This window comes from Stomoxys calcitrans, chromosome 5, assembly GCF_963082655.1.
Source record: "Stomoxys calcitrans chromosome 5, idStoCalc2.1, whole genome shotgun sequence".
NCBI classification, from domain to species: Eukaryota; Metazoa; Arthropoda; class Insecta; order Diptera; family Muscidae; genus Stomoxys; species Stomoxys calcitrans.
In genome coordinates, this window is record NC_081556.1 from 48,823,717 (window position 1) to 48,842,565 (window position 18,849).

The 18,849-nt window shown below is 38.2% G+C and overlaps 1 protein-coding gene and 1 long non-coding RNA gene across 3 annotated transcripts in view; both read left to right on the top strand.

The window, feature by feature from the left end:
• LOC106085866 (probable serine/threonine-protein kinase fhkD) overlaps nt 1-18,849 on the top strand; it is a 179,012-nt gene that overhangs the window by 108,293 nt on the left and 51,870 nt on the right. For both annotated transcript variants that reach the window (XM_059368727.1, XM_059368728.1), the window contains 2 exons: nt 11,416-11,506; nt 11,566-11,769. In XM_059368727.1, coding sequence (XP_059224710.1) covers nt 11,416-11,506; nt 11,566-11,769 — 295 coding nt within the window. The remainder of the gene's footprint in view (nt 1-11,415; nt 11,507-11,565; nt 11,770-18,849) is intronic.
• On the top strand, nt 12,829-14,697 carry LOC106085867 (uncharacterized). Its single transcript, XR_001221041.2, has 2 exons — nt 12,829-14,199; nt 14,252-14,697. It is a non-coding gene; the product is annotated as an uncharacterized LOC106085867 (long non-coding RNA).

Below are 18,849 nucleotides of genomic sequence, written 5' to 3' on the forward strand. Positions count from 1 at the left end.
ATCATTAAGCTTAAACTTGAATCGGCAGCACTCATTGATATGTCAGAAGTTTGCCCCTGTTCCTAATTGGAATGTTCATGAGCAAAATTTGCTATTTGAATTTGCATCTCTAAGAGTGCTGAGAAACTTTTCCCTAACCGCAATAGCCACTTCATCAGCATACTCGACCACTTTACGCCGTTTCCTTCCAGAGACAATAATATATTGTTTTTGAATATATTCCATGGTAGAGGAGACAGTACACATCCTTGCACACCCCAGCCTGGCTGTATTAAAGCTTTCTGAGTCTACCCGACTCCAATTGTAGTATTTTTTTCAATTGGAAAAACTTTAAATCCGTCAAATTTTCAATTTAAATTTTCCAAATGCCATTTATTCCCCTAAATGCTGCTGAATTAAATATTTTATGAGTTTAATAAATAGCAGCTTGTTTTTCGCAACCCATTTATTTTCATTACCTTAAAAATGAGTTTGGATACGACAACTTGCAACTTATTTCAAATTAGTCGCATGAATTGTAAAAAACGACTCCCGACATTAAATTCATAAACCCACTTACACATGCATCCAACATTCCAAGAATTATGAACATATGCAAGTGAACAAAATGGCAACGCTACACTGTTCGAAACATTTTCCAAACCACGTCTCCTATGAACATTTTTCCCATTACACCGCAACGCAGTTTCCATTTGCCTTAGTTTCAGTGCTACTAAAGTGTCAGCGGAAAATGTTTTTCTCTGCGAAAATAAAAAAAAACTGCTCACGTCAGCATGTGTGGCATGTGGATTGAAGCTGAAATAGTTAGCGACGATTTTATTGAGAGGGGAAGAACTGTGAAAACAAGAGCACTTCGAAGGGCGAATTATGCGGACACAACTGTGGAGCCATGGCAGTGGCAACCGGCAAAGGTGCCAGATGAGAGCTCAAGGGAATTCACCAAGTCATCGAAATCACACACCATCATGCAGTGACAGAAGGGGAAGCGAATTATGAAATATGCATACTTTTAACTGCAGCTTAACTCAATTTTGATATTGTCGAATGGTTAATAAAAATATGATTTTTAAAACATTATTACACACTAGTCAAATGATGGGGCAGACGTTCAGGTATTGCAAGCTACATATGTGCATAAAATCTGTCAGATCTCCTACAGTTTAGGGTACTGCAGTCAAGGGATTAAGTTGGCAATCTATTTGACTTCAACGGAGGGGAAGGTGTTTCTTTTTTTCGACAATTTATTATTTGCTTGCCATCCAAATTGTGACAAATCTTTGGCATGGAATATGAAAAAGTACATTGCCAGACGAGGTGCACAAAATGCAGAATAATCGTGTTTCCGTTAAAAAATATAATATTACAAAAGATGGCAAAGTGAGATCAAATTGACATAACGACAAACTGCACAAACGTAACGAAGAATTTGCAAGGGGAAATTAAAACTAAACCTTGAAAATTGCATTTAAAAAGGGGAAATTGGCATGATTAACAAAAAGGTATTACATTTTTGGTTGACTTGAGTTGCATATGAGTTTTGAAAATTAACTAAAATTAAATTAATTTTACAAATGTCCTTGCACTAATAACTGTGTGTAACTTAATTGGAAACTATGTTTTCTAGATGACGATATAAATGCTACTGCTGAAATGATTGAGAAGATAATCTTGAATGGAATGAGTTAAGACTATAAGACTATAACGGCTTAATCAAACGACAAAAGTTGGTTAACCAGACATGCAGAGATGCTGTCAGATCGAAAGAGGTGGCATTCAGGAACTGGCGCTTGGATAAAAATACCAATACTGAACTGCTGTGCAAACCGGCAAGATCTTCATGTGCCAATGTGCTTAGGCGCGAAAAATTTCCTTACGAAGTTTAAGTTTCTTGCTTCTACACGAGGAAGTAAGAGCTTTTGGTCGTTCGTGAAAAGAGTAAAGGACGATCAAACGCTCATTGACCCGGTTGATAAGGCTAACCTGTTGGCTGATATATTTGCAGGGAATTTTTCACTGCCGGATAGCAATCAACCATTCCCCTCAATCGAAAATGTATCTGGCGTCATGCCCCAAAGGGTTTTTATACCCAACACCGAAAGATGGGGGTATATTCATTTTGTCATTCCGTTTGCAACACATCGAAATATCCATTTCCAACTCTATAAAGTATATACATTCTTGATCAGCGTAAAAATCTAAGACGATCTAGCCATGTCCGTCCGTCTGTCTGTTAAAATCACGCTACAGTCTTTAAAAATAGAGATATTGAGCTGAAACTTTGCACTTCTTTTTTTGTCCATAAGCAGGTCAAGTTCGAAGATGGGCTATATCGGACTACATCTTGCTATAGCCCCCATATAGACCGACCCGCCGATTTAGGGTCTTAGGCCCATAAAAGTCACATTTATGATCCGATTTTGCCGTAATTTGGGACAGTAAGTTGTGTTAGGCCGATCGACATCCTTCGTTAATTTGACTCAGATCGGTTCAGATTTGGATATAGCTGTCATATAGACCGTTCCTCCGATTTTGGGTTTTAGGTCCATAAAAGCCACATTTATTATCCGATTTTGCTGAAATTTAGGACAGTGAGTTGTGTTAGGCCCTTCAACATCCTTCGTCAATTTGGTCTAGATCGGTCTTGATTTGGATATAGCTACCATATAGACCGATCCGCTGATTTAGGGTCTTAGGTCCATAAAAGCTACATTTATTATCCAATTTTGCTGAAATTTGGGACAGTGAGTTGCGTTAGGCCCTTCGACATCCTTCGTCAATTTGGCCCAGATCGGTCCAGATTTGAATATAGCTGCCACATAAACCGATCCTCCGATTTAGGGCCTTAGGTCCATAAAAAGCGCATTTATTATCCGATGTCGCCGAAATTCGGAACAGTGAGTTAAGTTAAGCCCCTAGACATACTTCTGCATTATGGCACAGAGCGGTCCAGATTTGGATATAGCTGCCATATAAACCGATCTCTCGGTTTTAGGTTTTGGGCCCATAAAAAGCGCATTTATTATCCGATGTCGCCGCAATTTGGGACAGTGAGTTGTGTTAGGCCCTTTGACATCCTTCTTCAATTTGACTCAGATCGATGCAGATTTGGATATAGCTGCCATATAGACCGATCTTTCGATTTAAGGCTTTTGGGCCAATTAAAGGCGCATTTATAGTCCGATGTTGCCGAAATTTGGGACAGAGAGTTAAGTTAAGCCCCTCCACATATTTCTGCAATTTGGTCTAGATCGATCAAGATTTGCATATAGCTGCCATATAGACCGATATCTCGATTTAAAGCCTTGCCCCAAAAAAAGCGCATTAATAATCCGATTTAACTGAAATTTGACACAATGCCTTAAGTTAGGCTTTTCGACATCCATGTTGTATATGGTTCAGATGTTTTTTTTTTAGATATAGCTACTAAAAAGACCAATATTTTGTTATACACAATTGAACAATGACGTGTACCTATTAGCATTCGGTCCAAAATGGAACATATTTCGATATAACTGCTATGGGACATAAGGTATGCAATTTTCCCGGATTTTGATGAAAGGTGGTTTACATATATATCCGAGGTGGTGGGTATCCAAAGTTCGGTCCTGCCGAAATTAGCTCCTTTTTACTTGATTCTTTTGAACTCGTGGAATTAAAAAGGTTCTTGAGAATCTAGACGTAAATAAATCCCCGGTCCCGAATGGAATATCAACACTTGTCTTACGCAAGTGTTCTTCGAAGCTCGCTCGTCCATTACGCAAACTTTTCAACCTACCGTATGGGAGACTTCCCGGCGCGTGGGAAGGTTGCGAACGTTCAGCCAATAACCAAGAAGGGTGAGGCAAACAACCCTGCGAATTATTGGTCAATTGCGATATGCTCCGCTCTCTCCAAGGTCATGGAGAGCATGGTTAATCACCATCTTGTGAGGTATGTAGAGTCTAATGGCCTTCTTAGCGACATTGGGTTCCGCAGAAATCTTCGGAACGTTGGAGTCACTCAATCCATCAGTTTGGCGAGAGTTAGGTTGTGGCTCTGGATAACTCCAAGGCATTTGATAGGGTCTGCCACGTTGGACTACTATCAAAGCTTGTCGCATTTGGTGTCGGTAATGGCTTCGTTCGATTTATTTCGAGCTTTCTCAGAGATCACACTATTCGAGACGTTATATATGGGTTCTCATGCAATGAGCACAAATTGACCGCAGGTGTTCTGTTCTTTCTCCTTCTCTTTTTCTTATTTTCATCAACGATCTGTTGGGTCAGACATCGAATCCGATCTATTCATTTGCGGATGACAATAATCTCTGTCATTCGTACTCATTCGACCATAGGTCGAGTCTTCGAGAGATTGAGGACAAGAGGCGGGTTATGGACGATACGCTCTGCCAGGATTTGCTGGCCATTTCTGAGTGGGGTCGAACGAATTGAATAGATTTTAATGCACCGAAGACTCAGTGCTGCTTGTTGTCACACAAACAATTCGCTGACCCATTACGATCCTCTATGTCTATCAACGGTATAAATGTTGAGCAATCAGAAGCTCTTGATATTCTGGGCATAAAAAAATACAAGGTGATGACCGCTGGGCTAAACATGTATTCGAAGTGTCGAAAGAAGCATTCAAGTGTTTAGGCTTCCTTAAACGGTGTAAGAATTACTTTACTCCGTCTGATCTTCTTAACATCTACACCACTTTCATAAGACCGAAAATGGCGTACAACTCACATGTATGAGCTAGAGCTTCAAAATCATCACTGGAGCTACTGTGGGGTATCCAACTCTATTGACTCCCTTCATCATCGTCGCAATGTGGGTTGTTTGGCGCTGTTCTATCGCTACTTTCATGTTCGTGTTCGTCTGATATTCGTCTTCTTATTCCTGATGTAAGGATGTATGTCAGGGATACTAGACATTCCAGGAACTTACACCCGTTTATAATTGATTGGCCAGCGGACCGCACAATGCATTATAGAGAGAATTCTTATTTCGCCCGAACCGTTCGTAAGTGAAATCGACTTCCGGCTAATGTTTTTCCCACTCACTTTGACATCCAAAGATTAAAGACAAATGTCAATAAGCACTACATTATTTTCCCCCCCTCCAACTCCTAATCTCCTCTCTTCAACGCAATGCACTGCATTCATAGGGGACATCATCTGCGTGTTGGCTGACAGAAAAAAAGCCACAGAATTGTTTGGCCTAAGAACCCATCATCAACGCACTGCTTTGATATTCTCCCTCCCTTTCAATATTTTGCCTAACAAATTGATTTAAGTGGGCACCAGTCCTCAAGAAAATTAAAATCCCACTCAAACTTCTGTGGCCAGGCAAAACAAATGTATCTTAGCGATATCATTGTACTCAAAAGGAAGACTCCTTAATACCGATAACTTAGGTAGGCAGTTCGTTGGGAACTAATACACGTTGTCATTTATGGCAATTTGTCCTAAAGAAGACCTTTTACAGCCGGAGGTCACCGTAGCGTAGAGGTTAGCATGTCCGCATATAAGGCTGAACGCTTGGGTTCGAAATCTGGCGAGAACATCAAAGAAATTCTCAGCAATGGTTATCCCCTCCTAATTCTGGTGACATTTGTGATGTACTACGAGTATGCCATTCAAAAACTTCTCCCCAAAGAGGTGTCGCATTGCGGCACGCCGTTTGGACTCAGCTACAAAGCGGGCGTCCTATATAACTGAGCTTTAACTTAAACTGGATAACACTCATTGATATTTAAAAATTTGGCCCTATTCCTTAATGGAATGTTCATGGGTAAAATTTGACTTTTGACCTTAAAAAGCCATTCTGTTATTTCCTTGGCCTTTTTGCGTTTAAGGAATAAATTATCTTTTAAGCTTGAAGGCCTTTTGGTGGTTAACAAATAAAATTAAAGTTGAATGAATGAATTAAAGTTTTCCTGCAGTTTTCTTATTCAGCTACTAAATGCAAAAGGAAATGCTTAAACTTTTAAATGCATTTATAATGCCAACTGGCTTTAAGGAATACCTTGCGCCATACGAAAACTACACTTCAACCTGACTGTATTACAATTTGATAAGCAAACTTTAATTCATTATGTTTCTCTCACATCTCATACCCCTTTTCGCAGTGAGCCACACATGACTAATAACAATAAGTTCAAATTAATCACAGGTCCGGTGTTTCCATGAAACTTATAGTTGCCAGCAATGCTCAGAGAAAGACTCCATTTCTTAATACCCTTGACTGCACAGCAAAATGACATGTCTGAGCCTCCGCAAATATGCCATTAACACAAAGTTTCATTTACCATTAAGCACCGAACACAAAAGGAAACTAATTTCCATTTATGTTTTAGCAGACATGCAAAAATTAAACAAAAGAAAAGTAAGAACCCAGAGAAAACCATCCCCACCTCTTTAACAACGGCAAAGTCTGAAGAAAAATTAGTCTTAAGGGTATTGGCACGACTAGCTACCACAGCCTGTATTGCAACCATAGCAAATTGTTCCTTAACCTTTTCGACGAATGGATTCTTTACTTAGGCCTGACACAGTTGTTCCCTTAATGAAAAGAGCAAACATACTGAACCTTAACTTGGAGTAAAGACCACCACATGCGGTCTTAAATGGTGGGAAAACTCCCAACCACATAATGGTTTATTTAATTAAGGAAAACTTCATTTCCTTTAAACTTTTATGCTTTGCACAAAAACGCAACGAAACCCCAAAGGTGAAAATTTGCAAATGGAAGTAGTCAAGGTGTTGGAGAAGCCATTTAAAGAAATTTCGATGGATTGCAAAGATTCAACAAAGGCAGAAAAAAAATTAAGACGGAAACATTTTTATTTAAATAATTTTTAAAATTTCAACAAGAAAAGCGTACAAAGTTCGGCCGGGCCGAATCTTGTATATCCTCCACCAAGTTCTTTAAATGACCAAGTTCTTTAAATGACTTTTTAAAATCAACATAAGCTATATGAAGTTATTGACCGATGTGGACCATACTTGTCATGGCTGTTATACTCGTAAGTCATAAAAAAATACCACCTCCAAAATTTCAGGCAAATCAAGTAACAAGGGGTGAATTTTTAAGAGCTGTAGAAAAGTAAAAAAAAGCACAAACATAAAATTCAGAAAAATGCATGACATCTTTATTTGAATCGATATTACGGTTTGTAAAATTTAATGTTTGAAGATTATTTCATGCAAATGTTGGCAGTGATTGCGCCTCTAATGGTCCATCCTCTTAGACCAATTTTAGCATACTCTATCCAACATTTCAGCCGGTATCTCACGAACAAATGCTTCACTGTTGTCTACCAATGCGTCAATTGATGCGGGATTGTCTGTATAGGCATGAGCTTTAACATAGCCCCTCAATAATAGTATAAAGGCGTTAAGTCGCGCGTTCGAAGAGGCCAATTTACCGGTTCCGAATGTGAAATAAAATGTTCACCGAACTCGCCTCTGAATAAGTCCATTGTTACGCGTGTTGTGTGGCATGTGGCACCGTCTTGTTGAAACCACATGTCATGCATGTCAAGCTCTTGCATTATGGGCAAAAGAAAATTGGATATCATCGCATCATCTTTGAAGAAGTACGGTCCAAAGATGCCACCAGCCCATAAACCGCACCAAGCTCTGACTTTTTCTGGTTGCATTGATAGCTCCTGCAATACTTCTGACAGATCATCACTCCCAAATCGACAATTCCACTTATTTTCGTACCCATTGAGTCAAAAATGAGCTTCGTCACAAAATGGAAGATGAGTGCGATGAACTTTCTTAAAAGAGTATGCATTTTGATAATAAACTTCAATAATTTTCAAGCGTTGTTCGTTTGTAAAACGATCTATGGTTAAATTATAGACCAAACTAAATATGTTTCGCAGTAAAACAAAACACGAAACGTGCGTGTGCTTTTTAAACTAGTGTTGCCGAAAAAATAGCTAAAAAATCACCCTATAATTGTGCCCTCTTGGAGCGTTTATATGGCTATATCTGTTTATGAACCGATTTGAACCATACTTAGCACAGCTCTTGAAATTGATGTAAAATTGCACTTGAATCGAACGAGAATTGCGCCCTCTTGAGGCTCAAGAAGTCAAAACCCAAGATCGGTTTATATGGCAGCTATATCAAAACATGGACCGATTTGGCTCATTATTTCATAAGGTTTTCCGTAGGTTAAATAAGGTTTTCCGTAGAAAAACTGAAATTCAGCCTTGCTGAATAAGATTTTCCACAGAAAGGTTTTCGACAGGAAAACTGAAATTCAGCTTGAAATTCAAAACTGAATTTCAACTTCAATATTGTCACCATCCATTACCAAACTTTAGAAATTCCATAGTCTCCAGCCTATACGATTCGATTTACATATTTACCACATGTGCAAAACTGTGTATAAAAGATGCTGTGATTATGGCTTAATAAAAGACATGCTTCTTCATTTTGCATAAATTTATTTCTCACCGAAATGGAATCACGTGATGTTTGTGCGAAATGTTCTTATCTAGATTGAAAAATCTATGAAGCTGTTAGAAATTCGTGTGATAGAGTTAGCTGAATGGTTTTGTTTTATGGAGACAACAATGGGCACAACTTATTGTAAGGGGTTTCCTTGACATTGGTGTTAAATAAATGCTCTGCATTTACAGAAGATAATTTGTAAGATGATGCCCGGCAAAATTTTTCTATAAACTAAAAAACCACTTAAAGTTAAACTTTTTTTTCAAAATACCGTCACAGTTAAATCCCCATGGGCTTTTCAGACCTATTTACACCACAGCTATGGAACAGGGTTTTATAATTATGTTTGTGCGTTTGTTGCAATGCAAGATATAAGTTCCAGATATTTCTTTCCTCCGATATGACCTTTTATCACTGTTAGGTTGAAAAGAGGGAGTGAATAGTAATACGCCCAATGCGACTATGGACATACATCTAAGTCAGTAACTTGTTGTCTACTTTAGATACTGAAAAGTAACCTCGAAAAAGAAAATGTAAGTCAGGACTTCTGTGCTACATACAAAATCCATTAGGATTTTCCATACCACGAGCCTTAGTTGGTTCATGTCTGTTATTAGGTCCCTACATAAGTGCCAATGTCTGTTAACCGCGAAACCGTGCAATGACATAGGAAATGCTCCAACTTCTCAGAATTTTCCTCACATGCCCTACATATGCTATCACTATCCACACCGATTCCGCATAAGTGAGCTCCAAGTCCTATGTGTCCCGTTGTGTTGTCGAAAGGTTTACGGACTTCCTTCTTATTATTTTCAGTTAAAACCTCGTCTTCTCACAATCCGGATCTCCCCATCGTTGTCCTACCGACCGTTTCGCTATTCCACATGCGAGTTCGTCGCCCACGCCCTTAACTCGGACTGTGTCAACCCGAAATGCTTCGGGTTGGCCAATTTGGTTGACGGCAGTCTTCTGGCCTTCATTGCCAAATCGTCTTCTCTGTCATTCTCCGCTATGGCCCAGCACTCAAACGATGTGGATCATGCAATCCGTAAAGAAGACATTAATCTCCTTCTTACACACCAAGACTGTTCGTGACCTACCCGTGCTGGTTCTTATTGCCCTGATGGCCAGTTTACTGCCCGTAAATATGTTTACACTCGACGTCCTCGCGTTAACACCACACTTCACTTCACGCATTCCGTCATCGCCCAGACCTCAGCCAGCAGGGCCGTATTATGGTCAAACAAATTAAAAATTTTGCCACGAACATTCCACTAAAGAACAGAGGCAAACTTCTCACATATCAATGAGTGCAGTCCGATTCAAGTTAAGGCTCAATGATAAGGGGTCTTCTTTTTATAGCCGAGTCCGAACGGAGTGCCGCAGTGCGACACCTCTTTAGAGAGAAGTTTTTACAAGGCATAGTACCTCACAAATGTTGACAGCATTAGGAGGGGAAAACCACCGCTGAACATTTTTTCTGATGGTCTCGCCAGGATTCGAACCCAGGCGTTCAGCGTCATAGGCGGACATGCTAACCTCTGCGCTACGGTGGCCTCCTCTAGCTTTTTTCCATCTGTATAGCATGATCTTCTAGATGGTTCCATGGTTCCGTCAATCCAAGACTGTGCCGCTGGCAGCAGTGCCCCGCACTCGACCTCAAGGTATCTCAGATATCCGATCGGAAACCTCTTCCCTTCTTTCCAGGTTTCCTATGGTCACCTCGATTATACCGCGAAGGAATGAGCTGCTCCCATCGCCTCAAGTCTCATAGCCGCAGTGGCTGCTTCACACTTAATCTGTATGTCAATGGGTCGGATATTTGGAATAGTCCCTAGTGGCAGTGGTCCTCATCGCTCCGCCTGACGAAGAAAACATGTTCTCAACATGACAACAGGAACCTGTTGTATTATCCTTACGTTGCACCTTTTCTACAGTAAAACTGTAATTCTGCTTGTTTATTGTCCACATTAATTTCGAAACTTAGGAATTTCTATGGTCTTCAGACTATACCATTCGGCTTTCATATTCACCACTGATGCAAAAGTGTGTGTAAAAGTTATCGTGATTATAGCTAAATAAGAGACATGGCTAGATACTCCATTTGCATAATTGTCTATCTCAGCAAAGCAGAAGCACGTGACGTTTGTGCAAGATGGCGGATTGAATTTGCCACAAACATGAAGTTTTTTGTTTATATTGACAACAATGGGTACATTTTATTGCAATTTGGTATCATTGACATTGGAGTTTTCTATGTACTCTTAATTGAGATTTTGTTTAACCATTGGTTTCATTGGTTACAGAGGAAAATTTGATAGTTGATGTCAGGCAAAAGTTTAGTATAAAAATCAAAAACGAGCCAAAAATTAAGAATTCTTCAAAATTATTTCCATTGAAAATTCTGCCACAATTGCCAAATTGGCTATTTAGAAATTTCCTTTTTGCTTCATATGCTCATTTTGAACAAAAATAACAAATAGGCCCAGCAATTTTGTATCAACCCACCTGCAACACCTGCCTTTTTTACATCAAATAAACCGCACGAGTGTAGATCACCATCACCAAACTTGTTGCCGCTATTGACGTTATCACAAATCACTGTTGGACCTTTACCATTCTAATTGATTTAATTAGATTCGTGTTCATCATTTCATTCTTCAATTGAAAAGGCAATGCCCGAAAGCTTTTACCTATGAAATTGGCCAAAAAGATAATAGATAATACACTGGGGAGCTGTCACAAATACAAATGGGCTTTAAAAGATTTTACCAAAAGAGGGGGCCAATGGCGTTGAAGCGCATACAGAGATGACATGAGCTATTGCATCGAATACCATGCAATCATAAAAAGATATTTTTTGGGATTTGCTAGACCAATAAATAATTTAACATTTTAGATTAACATTCATTTAGCTATCATTTTAAAAATATTAATCAAATATTCGGTATATTTCTTTGTAGAATTGGAACCTGCGTTTCCCTACCGTGATGTCACCATACAAAGGGATGTGGATGCCCATAAATTATACGATATATTAGGAGAAGTTGGGCGGTAAGTTTTACTGAAGAAAAAAATTTGACTTTATACTAAAATAACTCGTATTTCTATAGGGGCAAATTTGGTGTAGTTTACAAATGTCAAGACAAAAGCAATGGCCTCAAATTGGCTGCTAAATTCGTTCCCATACCCAAGCGTGAGGATCGACGCAATGTTGAAAGAGAAGTGGAGATTATGAATTCCCTGCAGCATCATTTGATCACACAGCTGTATGCTGCCTATGAATATCAAAAAATGATGTGTGTGGTGCAAGAATTGTAAGTAGAATCAAAACAAAACTAAAACAAGTAAAAAAGGAATTAAGTTCGGTCGGGCCGAACTTTGGATACCCACCCCTTGGGTATATATGTAAACCACCTTTCGTCACAATCCGGTGAAAAATGCATAATTTATGCCCCCCTAGCAGCTTTGTTGAAATATTGGCCGATTTTGACCAAATCCGGCACGGACTTTGAGTGGTCTAATAAATACAAGTCATTGTTCAATTTTGTAAAACAAAATATTGGTCTCTTTGGTAGCTATATCCAAATAAAGACCGATCTGAACCATATACGACGCAGATGTCGAAAAGCCACTGTGTCAAATTTCAGCGAAATCGGTTTATTAATGAGCCTTTTATGGGCCCAAGACCGGTCTATATGCAGCTATATTCAAAGCTGGACCGACTTGGGCAAAATTGAGGAAGGATGTCGAAGGTCCTAACACAACTCACTGTCCCAAATTGCGGCGACATCGGATTATAAATGCGCCTTTTATGGTACCAAAACCTTAAATCGAGAGATCGGTCCATATGGCAGCCATGTCCAAATCTGGACCGATCTGGACCAAATTACAATAAATACGCCTTTTCTGGGCCCAAGACCTTGAATCGAGAGATCGGTCTGTATGGCAGCTATATCCACATCTGGAGCAGTCTAAGCCAAATTGAAGACGGACATCAAGTTGGCTAACATAACTCACTGTCCCAAATTTCGGCAACATCGGACAATAAATGCGTCTTTTATGGGCCCAAAACCTCAAATCGAGAGATCGGTCTATATGGCAGGTATATCCAAATCTGGACCAATCTGGGCAAAATTGAAAAAAAATCGAAGGGCCTTACGTAACTAACGGTGTCAAATTTCGGCGAGATCGGATAATAAATGCGCCTTTTGTGGGTCCAAAATCCTAAATCGAAAGATCGGTCTATATGGCAGCTATATCCAAATCTGGACCGATCTGGGCCACATTGAAGAAGATCTTAATCTTACTTGGTTCAGTTTCCGAGAAGCTTTATACAAATAACCTATCCAAATTTCAGCGAAATCGGATAACACATGCGGCTTTTATGGGCTTAGGGCTCTAAATCGGCAGATAGGTCTAATGGGAGCTATATCTTAATATGGTCCGATCTGGACCATATTCGAAGCAGTCTTGATACAACTCACTATACCAAATTTTTCCGAAATCGTGTAATAAATGGCCTGTTATTAGCCTAAGACCCAAAATCGCAGATTGGCCTATATGGCAACTATATCAAAATATGTTACGATCTGGATACTACTTTGTTCGAATACCGATGGGCCTAGGGAAACTCACTATTCTGAATATCAGAAAAATCGAGTAAAAATGGCCCTTTTGGGGACTTAAGACTATAAATAGACAAGCTATATGTATTTATAGGAGACCACCATAGCGCAGAGGTTACCATGTCCGCCTATGACGCTGAACGCATGTGTTCAAATCCTAGCGAGATCATCAGAAAAAAATTGTCAGCGTTGGTTTTCCCCTCCTAATGCTGGCAAAATTTGTGAGGTACTACTCCATGTAAAACTTCTCTCCAAAGAGGTGTCGCAAAGCGGCACGCCGTTCGGACGAAAAAAAAAAAAAAAAACTTATTTTCCAGGCTGAATTTCAGTTTTCCCTAGGAAAACCTTATTCAGCCAGGCTGAATTTCAGTATTCCTATGGAAAACGTTATTCAGCCAGGCTGAATTTCAGTATTCCTATGGAAAACCTTATTCAGCCAGGCTGAATTTCAGTATCCCTATGGAAAACCTTATTCAGCCAGGCTGAATTTCAGTTTTCCTATCGAAAACCTTATTCAGCCAGACTTATTTTAAGTTTTCCTATGTAAAACCTTATTCAGCTGGGTTGAATTTCAATGTTCCCATCGAAAACTTATTTCAGCCAGCCCGAATTAAATAAAATGTAGTGCGCTCCATGACTAATCGAATTTTACCCACTATTACTTTTGCAATTTCCTTTAAATAGAGGCCAAAGCAAACATTCAACTCAAAAAGAATCAATTGAATGTTAAGCTTTCAATTGAAACTTTGTTCGATTTCCTAATCAAAACAGATTAAATAATGAGCTGAGTGCGAAAGCAAACACATTCAGATCATTTGAATTGCTAATTATTCGACATGATTTTCCACACATTAAACAGAAAACAGAAACCCATATTTCAATTGAAGTTTAGCACTTGAGTTTGAATGTTCATTTCGTTTTTATAAATCTGTCGTTAGTTATAAACGTTTTCATTGACAACGCTCACTGCTGTGGAATATGTGTATATATGCTTTGGCAAAATGCATAAAGAAGGCCTTTAGCTGTTTGGTTAATACATATGTAGTAAATGGGCCAGTTTATGTGGTACACGTCCATAATCATGGCCTAAGGAAAAGAAAGGCCAAAAGGCGATTTAAAGTGAGTTTAAAACACATGTGGAATAATTATACATAGATCAAATTTTTTACAGAAGTCAATGGTGGTCAGAGAATCATAGGTCCGAGACAAGTGCGAAACACAACGTGATGCAATTTTTGCAAAATCGTATCAAAAAAGGCTTTCCAGCAAAGCTGGATTAAAGCAACGATTTTTGCTTTATCAGGACGGAATACCTGGTTTACGACGAATTTGTGTCAAGCTGAAACAATTCACCCCTGTGTTTTTTCCAACTTCAGTGGCCTTATTTTGTCTGCTGAATGCTTGGCTTAAAGTCAACAGCTAATATAGCTATTCTCTCACTAATCCCTTCATTGATTTTATATCAATGAATAACATTTTAGTCTTATGTGTATTAAAATTTTTATAAAAGTCTTATAAATTGGAAACTTACCAATAAAAACTAAAATCCCAGCTACCTTAACCAAATATTGGTATGAGATGTTTGGGAGTGCTTAACTGATATTTAACAGATAATAATAGTCATACGTTTTCATTCTAAGTTAATTTATTCCCTTAGAAATGGCTAGTTTGAATCTTCATTCATTCCAATGGCATACACCATTCAATCCCAAAAATTCTTCAAAGGAATTCATGACATTAAACAAACATTTGGCTTAAGGAAATGGTATCCAAAATAACTATTCATTAAAAGTAATCATACGTCTAGATGGAAGTTTCACCACAAAGCCGAAACAGCTACCAGCAATACACCATATTAACAGGGCTACCATGGGAAAGGTAGCATGAGTAATATTTCGATATAAGCATCAAAGAATTTCCGACTCTTAAAACGCCACTAAACATTGAAAAAATTAAATGAAATGAAAATGAAATAGCAAAAGTAAAGACACGGTTTATAAAATGCCTACTCCAGTAAACATTGCCTTAATTGAAACTTGCCAAGAAACTGAAGCATAAACATAAAAACAGCTTTTATTGAATTCACCAAGAAAAAGAAATTTCCAAAGCATTTTCTCTGTATTTTGCGGTACCTACTTTAAGCCAAAAAAAAAAAAAAATTATTAAAAACACTTTAACAGTTTACTAAAGGAATGGGAAAAAAGTTTTGCAGTAATAGAAAACAATTTAAAATATTTTTTGCATGCATTGAAAGAAATGCCTTCGTATCAAACCCATTTATGTATAACCGTCTTTCGAAGGCAATGTTCTAAGGGGGTATCAAGCTTTCCATTTCTCTATTGGCAATCGTAAAAAGTTATGACACATATACTGCCAATAAAAAATATTTTTTTGCTATTTCAAACTTTTTAGGGTCAAGATAAAATATTTCAATGCAATTCCCCTATATATTAAAAAGTCATTAAACATTCATGAATATTCATAAACAAAAAGTTTCAAAAACTTTATATGGGGGATGAAAGCATATAAAAAATGCAATGAACTAAAAAAAAAGTGTGCCACTCTACATTAAAATTGTCAAAAAAACTGTATTGAAAAAACCTTATTCAGCCAGGCTGAATTGAAGTTTTTCTAAAGAAAACCTTATTCAGCCAGGCTGAATTGAAGTTTTTCTAAAGAAAACCTTATTCAGCCAGGCTGAATTGAAGTTTTTCTAAAGAAAACCTTATTCAGCCAGGCTGAATTGAAGTTTTTCTAAAGAAAACCTTATTCAGCCAGGCTGAATTGAAGTTTTTCTAAAGAAAACCTTATTCAGCCAGGCTGAATTGAAGTTTTTCTAAAGAAAACCTTATTCAGCCAGGCTGAATTGAAGTTTTTCTAAAGAAAACCTTATTCAGCCAGGCTGAATTGAAGTTTTTCTAAAGAAAACCTTATTCAGCCAGGCTGAATTGAAGTTTTTCTAAAGAAAACCTTATTCAGCCAGGCTGAATTGAAGTTTTTCTAAAGAAAACCTTATTCAGCCAGGCTGAATTGAAGATTTTCTAAAGAAAACCTTATTCAGCCAGGCTGAATTGAAGTTTTTCTAAAGAAAACCTTATTCAGCCAGGCTGAATTGAAGTTTTCTAAAGAAAACCTTATTCAGCCAGGCTGAATTGAAGTTTTTCTAAAGAAAACCTTATTCAGCCAGGCTGAATTGAAGTTTTTCTAAAGAAAACCTTATTCAGCCAGGCTGAATTGAAGTTTTTCTAAAGAAAACCTTATTCAGCCAGGCTGAATTGAAGTTTTTCTAAAGAAAACCTTATTCAGCCAGGCTGAATTGAAGTTTTCTAAAGAAAACCTTATTCAGCCAGGCTGAATTGAAGTTTTTCTAAAGAAAACCTTATTCAGCCAGGCTGAATTGAAGTTTTTCTAAAGAAAACCTTATTCAGCCAGGCTGAATTGAAGTTTTTCTAAAGAAAACCTTATTCAGCCAGGCTGAATTGAAGTTTTTCTAAAGAAAACCTTATTCAGCCAGGCTGAATTGAAGTTTTTCTAAAGAAAACCTTATTCAGCCAGGCTGAATTGAAGTTTTTCTAAAGAAAACCTTATTCAGCCAGGCTGAATTGAAGTTTTTCTAAAGAAAACCTTATTCAGCCAGGCTGAATTGAAGTTTTTCTAAAGAAAACCTTATTCAGCCAGGCTGAATTGAAGTTTTTCTAAAGAAAACCTTATTCAGCCAGGCTGAATTGAAGTTTTTCTAAAGAAAACCTTATTCAGCCAGGCTGAATTGAAGTTTTTCTAAAGAAAACCTTATTCAGCCAGGCTGAATTGAAGTTTTTCTAAAGAAAACCTTATTCAGCCAGGCTGAATTGAAGTTTTTCTAAAGAAAACCTTATTCAGCCAGGCTGAATTGAAGTTTTTCTAAAGAAAACCTTATTCAGCCAGGCTGAATGGAAGTTTTCTAAAGAAAACTTTATTTACCCAGTTTTTATACCTAACACCATAGGATGGGGGTATACTTAACTAGTCATTCCGTTTGTCACACCTCGAAGTATAGATCTGCGTCTCCATAAATTATACATATATTCTGGATCGTCTCCGCATTTTAAGTCAATCTAGCCATGTCCGTCCGTCTGTGAAAATTAAGATAGCGATCAAACGAAAAAAGATATCAGCATGAAATTTTATACAGAGATTTCTTATAGATGTAGGTCATTGTTGGTCGCACATGAGTCATATTGGTTCATAATTTGATATAACTGATCCCAATATTTGACTTCTTTAGCTCCTGGAAGCTTTAATTTTTCTCCGATTTGGTTGAAATTTTTCACGGATTGTATTCATGTGACCTCCAACACTCGTGCCAAGGCTCCTCGAAATCCCTGTTCAATACGGCCCAGATCGGTCCAGATTTGGATATAGCTGCCATATAGACCGATCCCTCGATTAAAGATATTGGGCCCATAAACGGCGCATTTACTGTCCGATTTCGTTGGAATTTAGGACACTAAGTTATTTTAGGTCCCTTGATTAGTTTGGCCTAGATCTGTGCAGATTTGGATATAGCTACCATGTAGGCTGACCTCCCAATTTAGGGTCTTGGTCCTATAATAGACGCATTTACTGTCCAATTGGGACATTCATGTAATTCAGCCCAGATCGGTCCGAATTGCTGCAATATATTCCGATCTTTCAAATTAAACTTTTAGATCCATAAAAGGTAAATTTGTTAACCGTTTTCGCTAAAATTTAGTACAATCAGTTCTGTTAGTCCCGTCGATATTCGTATCGAGTACGGTTAAGATCGGTCTATTTTTATAACCTCCACCATAGGATGGGGGTATACTAATTTCGTTATTCTGTTTGTAACACCTCGAAATATGCGTCTAAGACTCCATAAAGTATATATATTCGTGATCGTCGTGACATTTTAAGTCGAACTAGCCATGTCCGTCCGTCTGTCGGTCTGTCCGTCCGTCCGTCTGTCTGTCGAATGCGCGCTAACTTTTAAAGGAGTAGAGCTAGCCGCTTGAAATTTTGCACAAATACTTCTTATTGGTGTAGGTCGGTTGAGATTGTAAATGGGCCAAATCGGTCCATGTTTTGATATAGCTGCCATATAAACCGATCTTGGGTCTTGACTTCTTGAGCCTTTAGAGGGAGCAACTCTAGTCCGATTTGACTGAAATTTTGCACCAAATGTTTTGATATCACTTCCAATATCTGTGCTAAGCATGGTTCAAATCGGTCCATAACCTGGTATAGCTGCCATATAAATCGATCTTGGGTCTTGACTTCTTGAACTTTTAGAAGGCGGAATTCTTATCCGATTTGACTGAAGTTTTAAACATAGTGTTCTTATATCACTTCCAACAACATTGCGAAGTATGGTCTAAATCGATCTATAACCTGATATAGCTGCCTTATAAACCGATCTTGGGTCTTGACTTCTTGAGCCTCTAAAGAGCGCAATTATCATCCAATTTGACTGAAATTTTGCACATAGTGTTCTGATATCACTTCCAACAACTGTGCGAAGTATGGTTCGAATCGGTCCATAACCTGATATAACTGCTATATAAAACGATCTTAGGTCTAGACTTCTTGAGCTTTCAGAAGGCGCAATTGCTTTCAGATTTGGCTGTAATTTTACACGTAGTGTTTTGGTATCACTTACAACATTTATGCGAAGTATGGTCCAAATCGCTCCATACCCTGATATAGCTGCCATATAAACCGATCTGGGATGTTGATTTCTTGAGCCTCTATAGAGCGCAATTTTCATCCAAT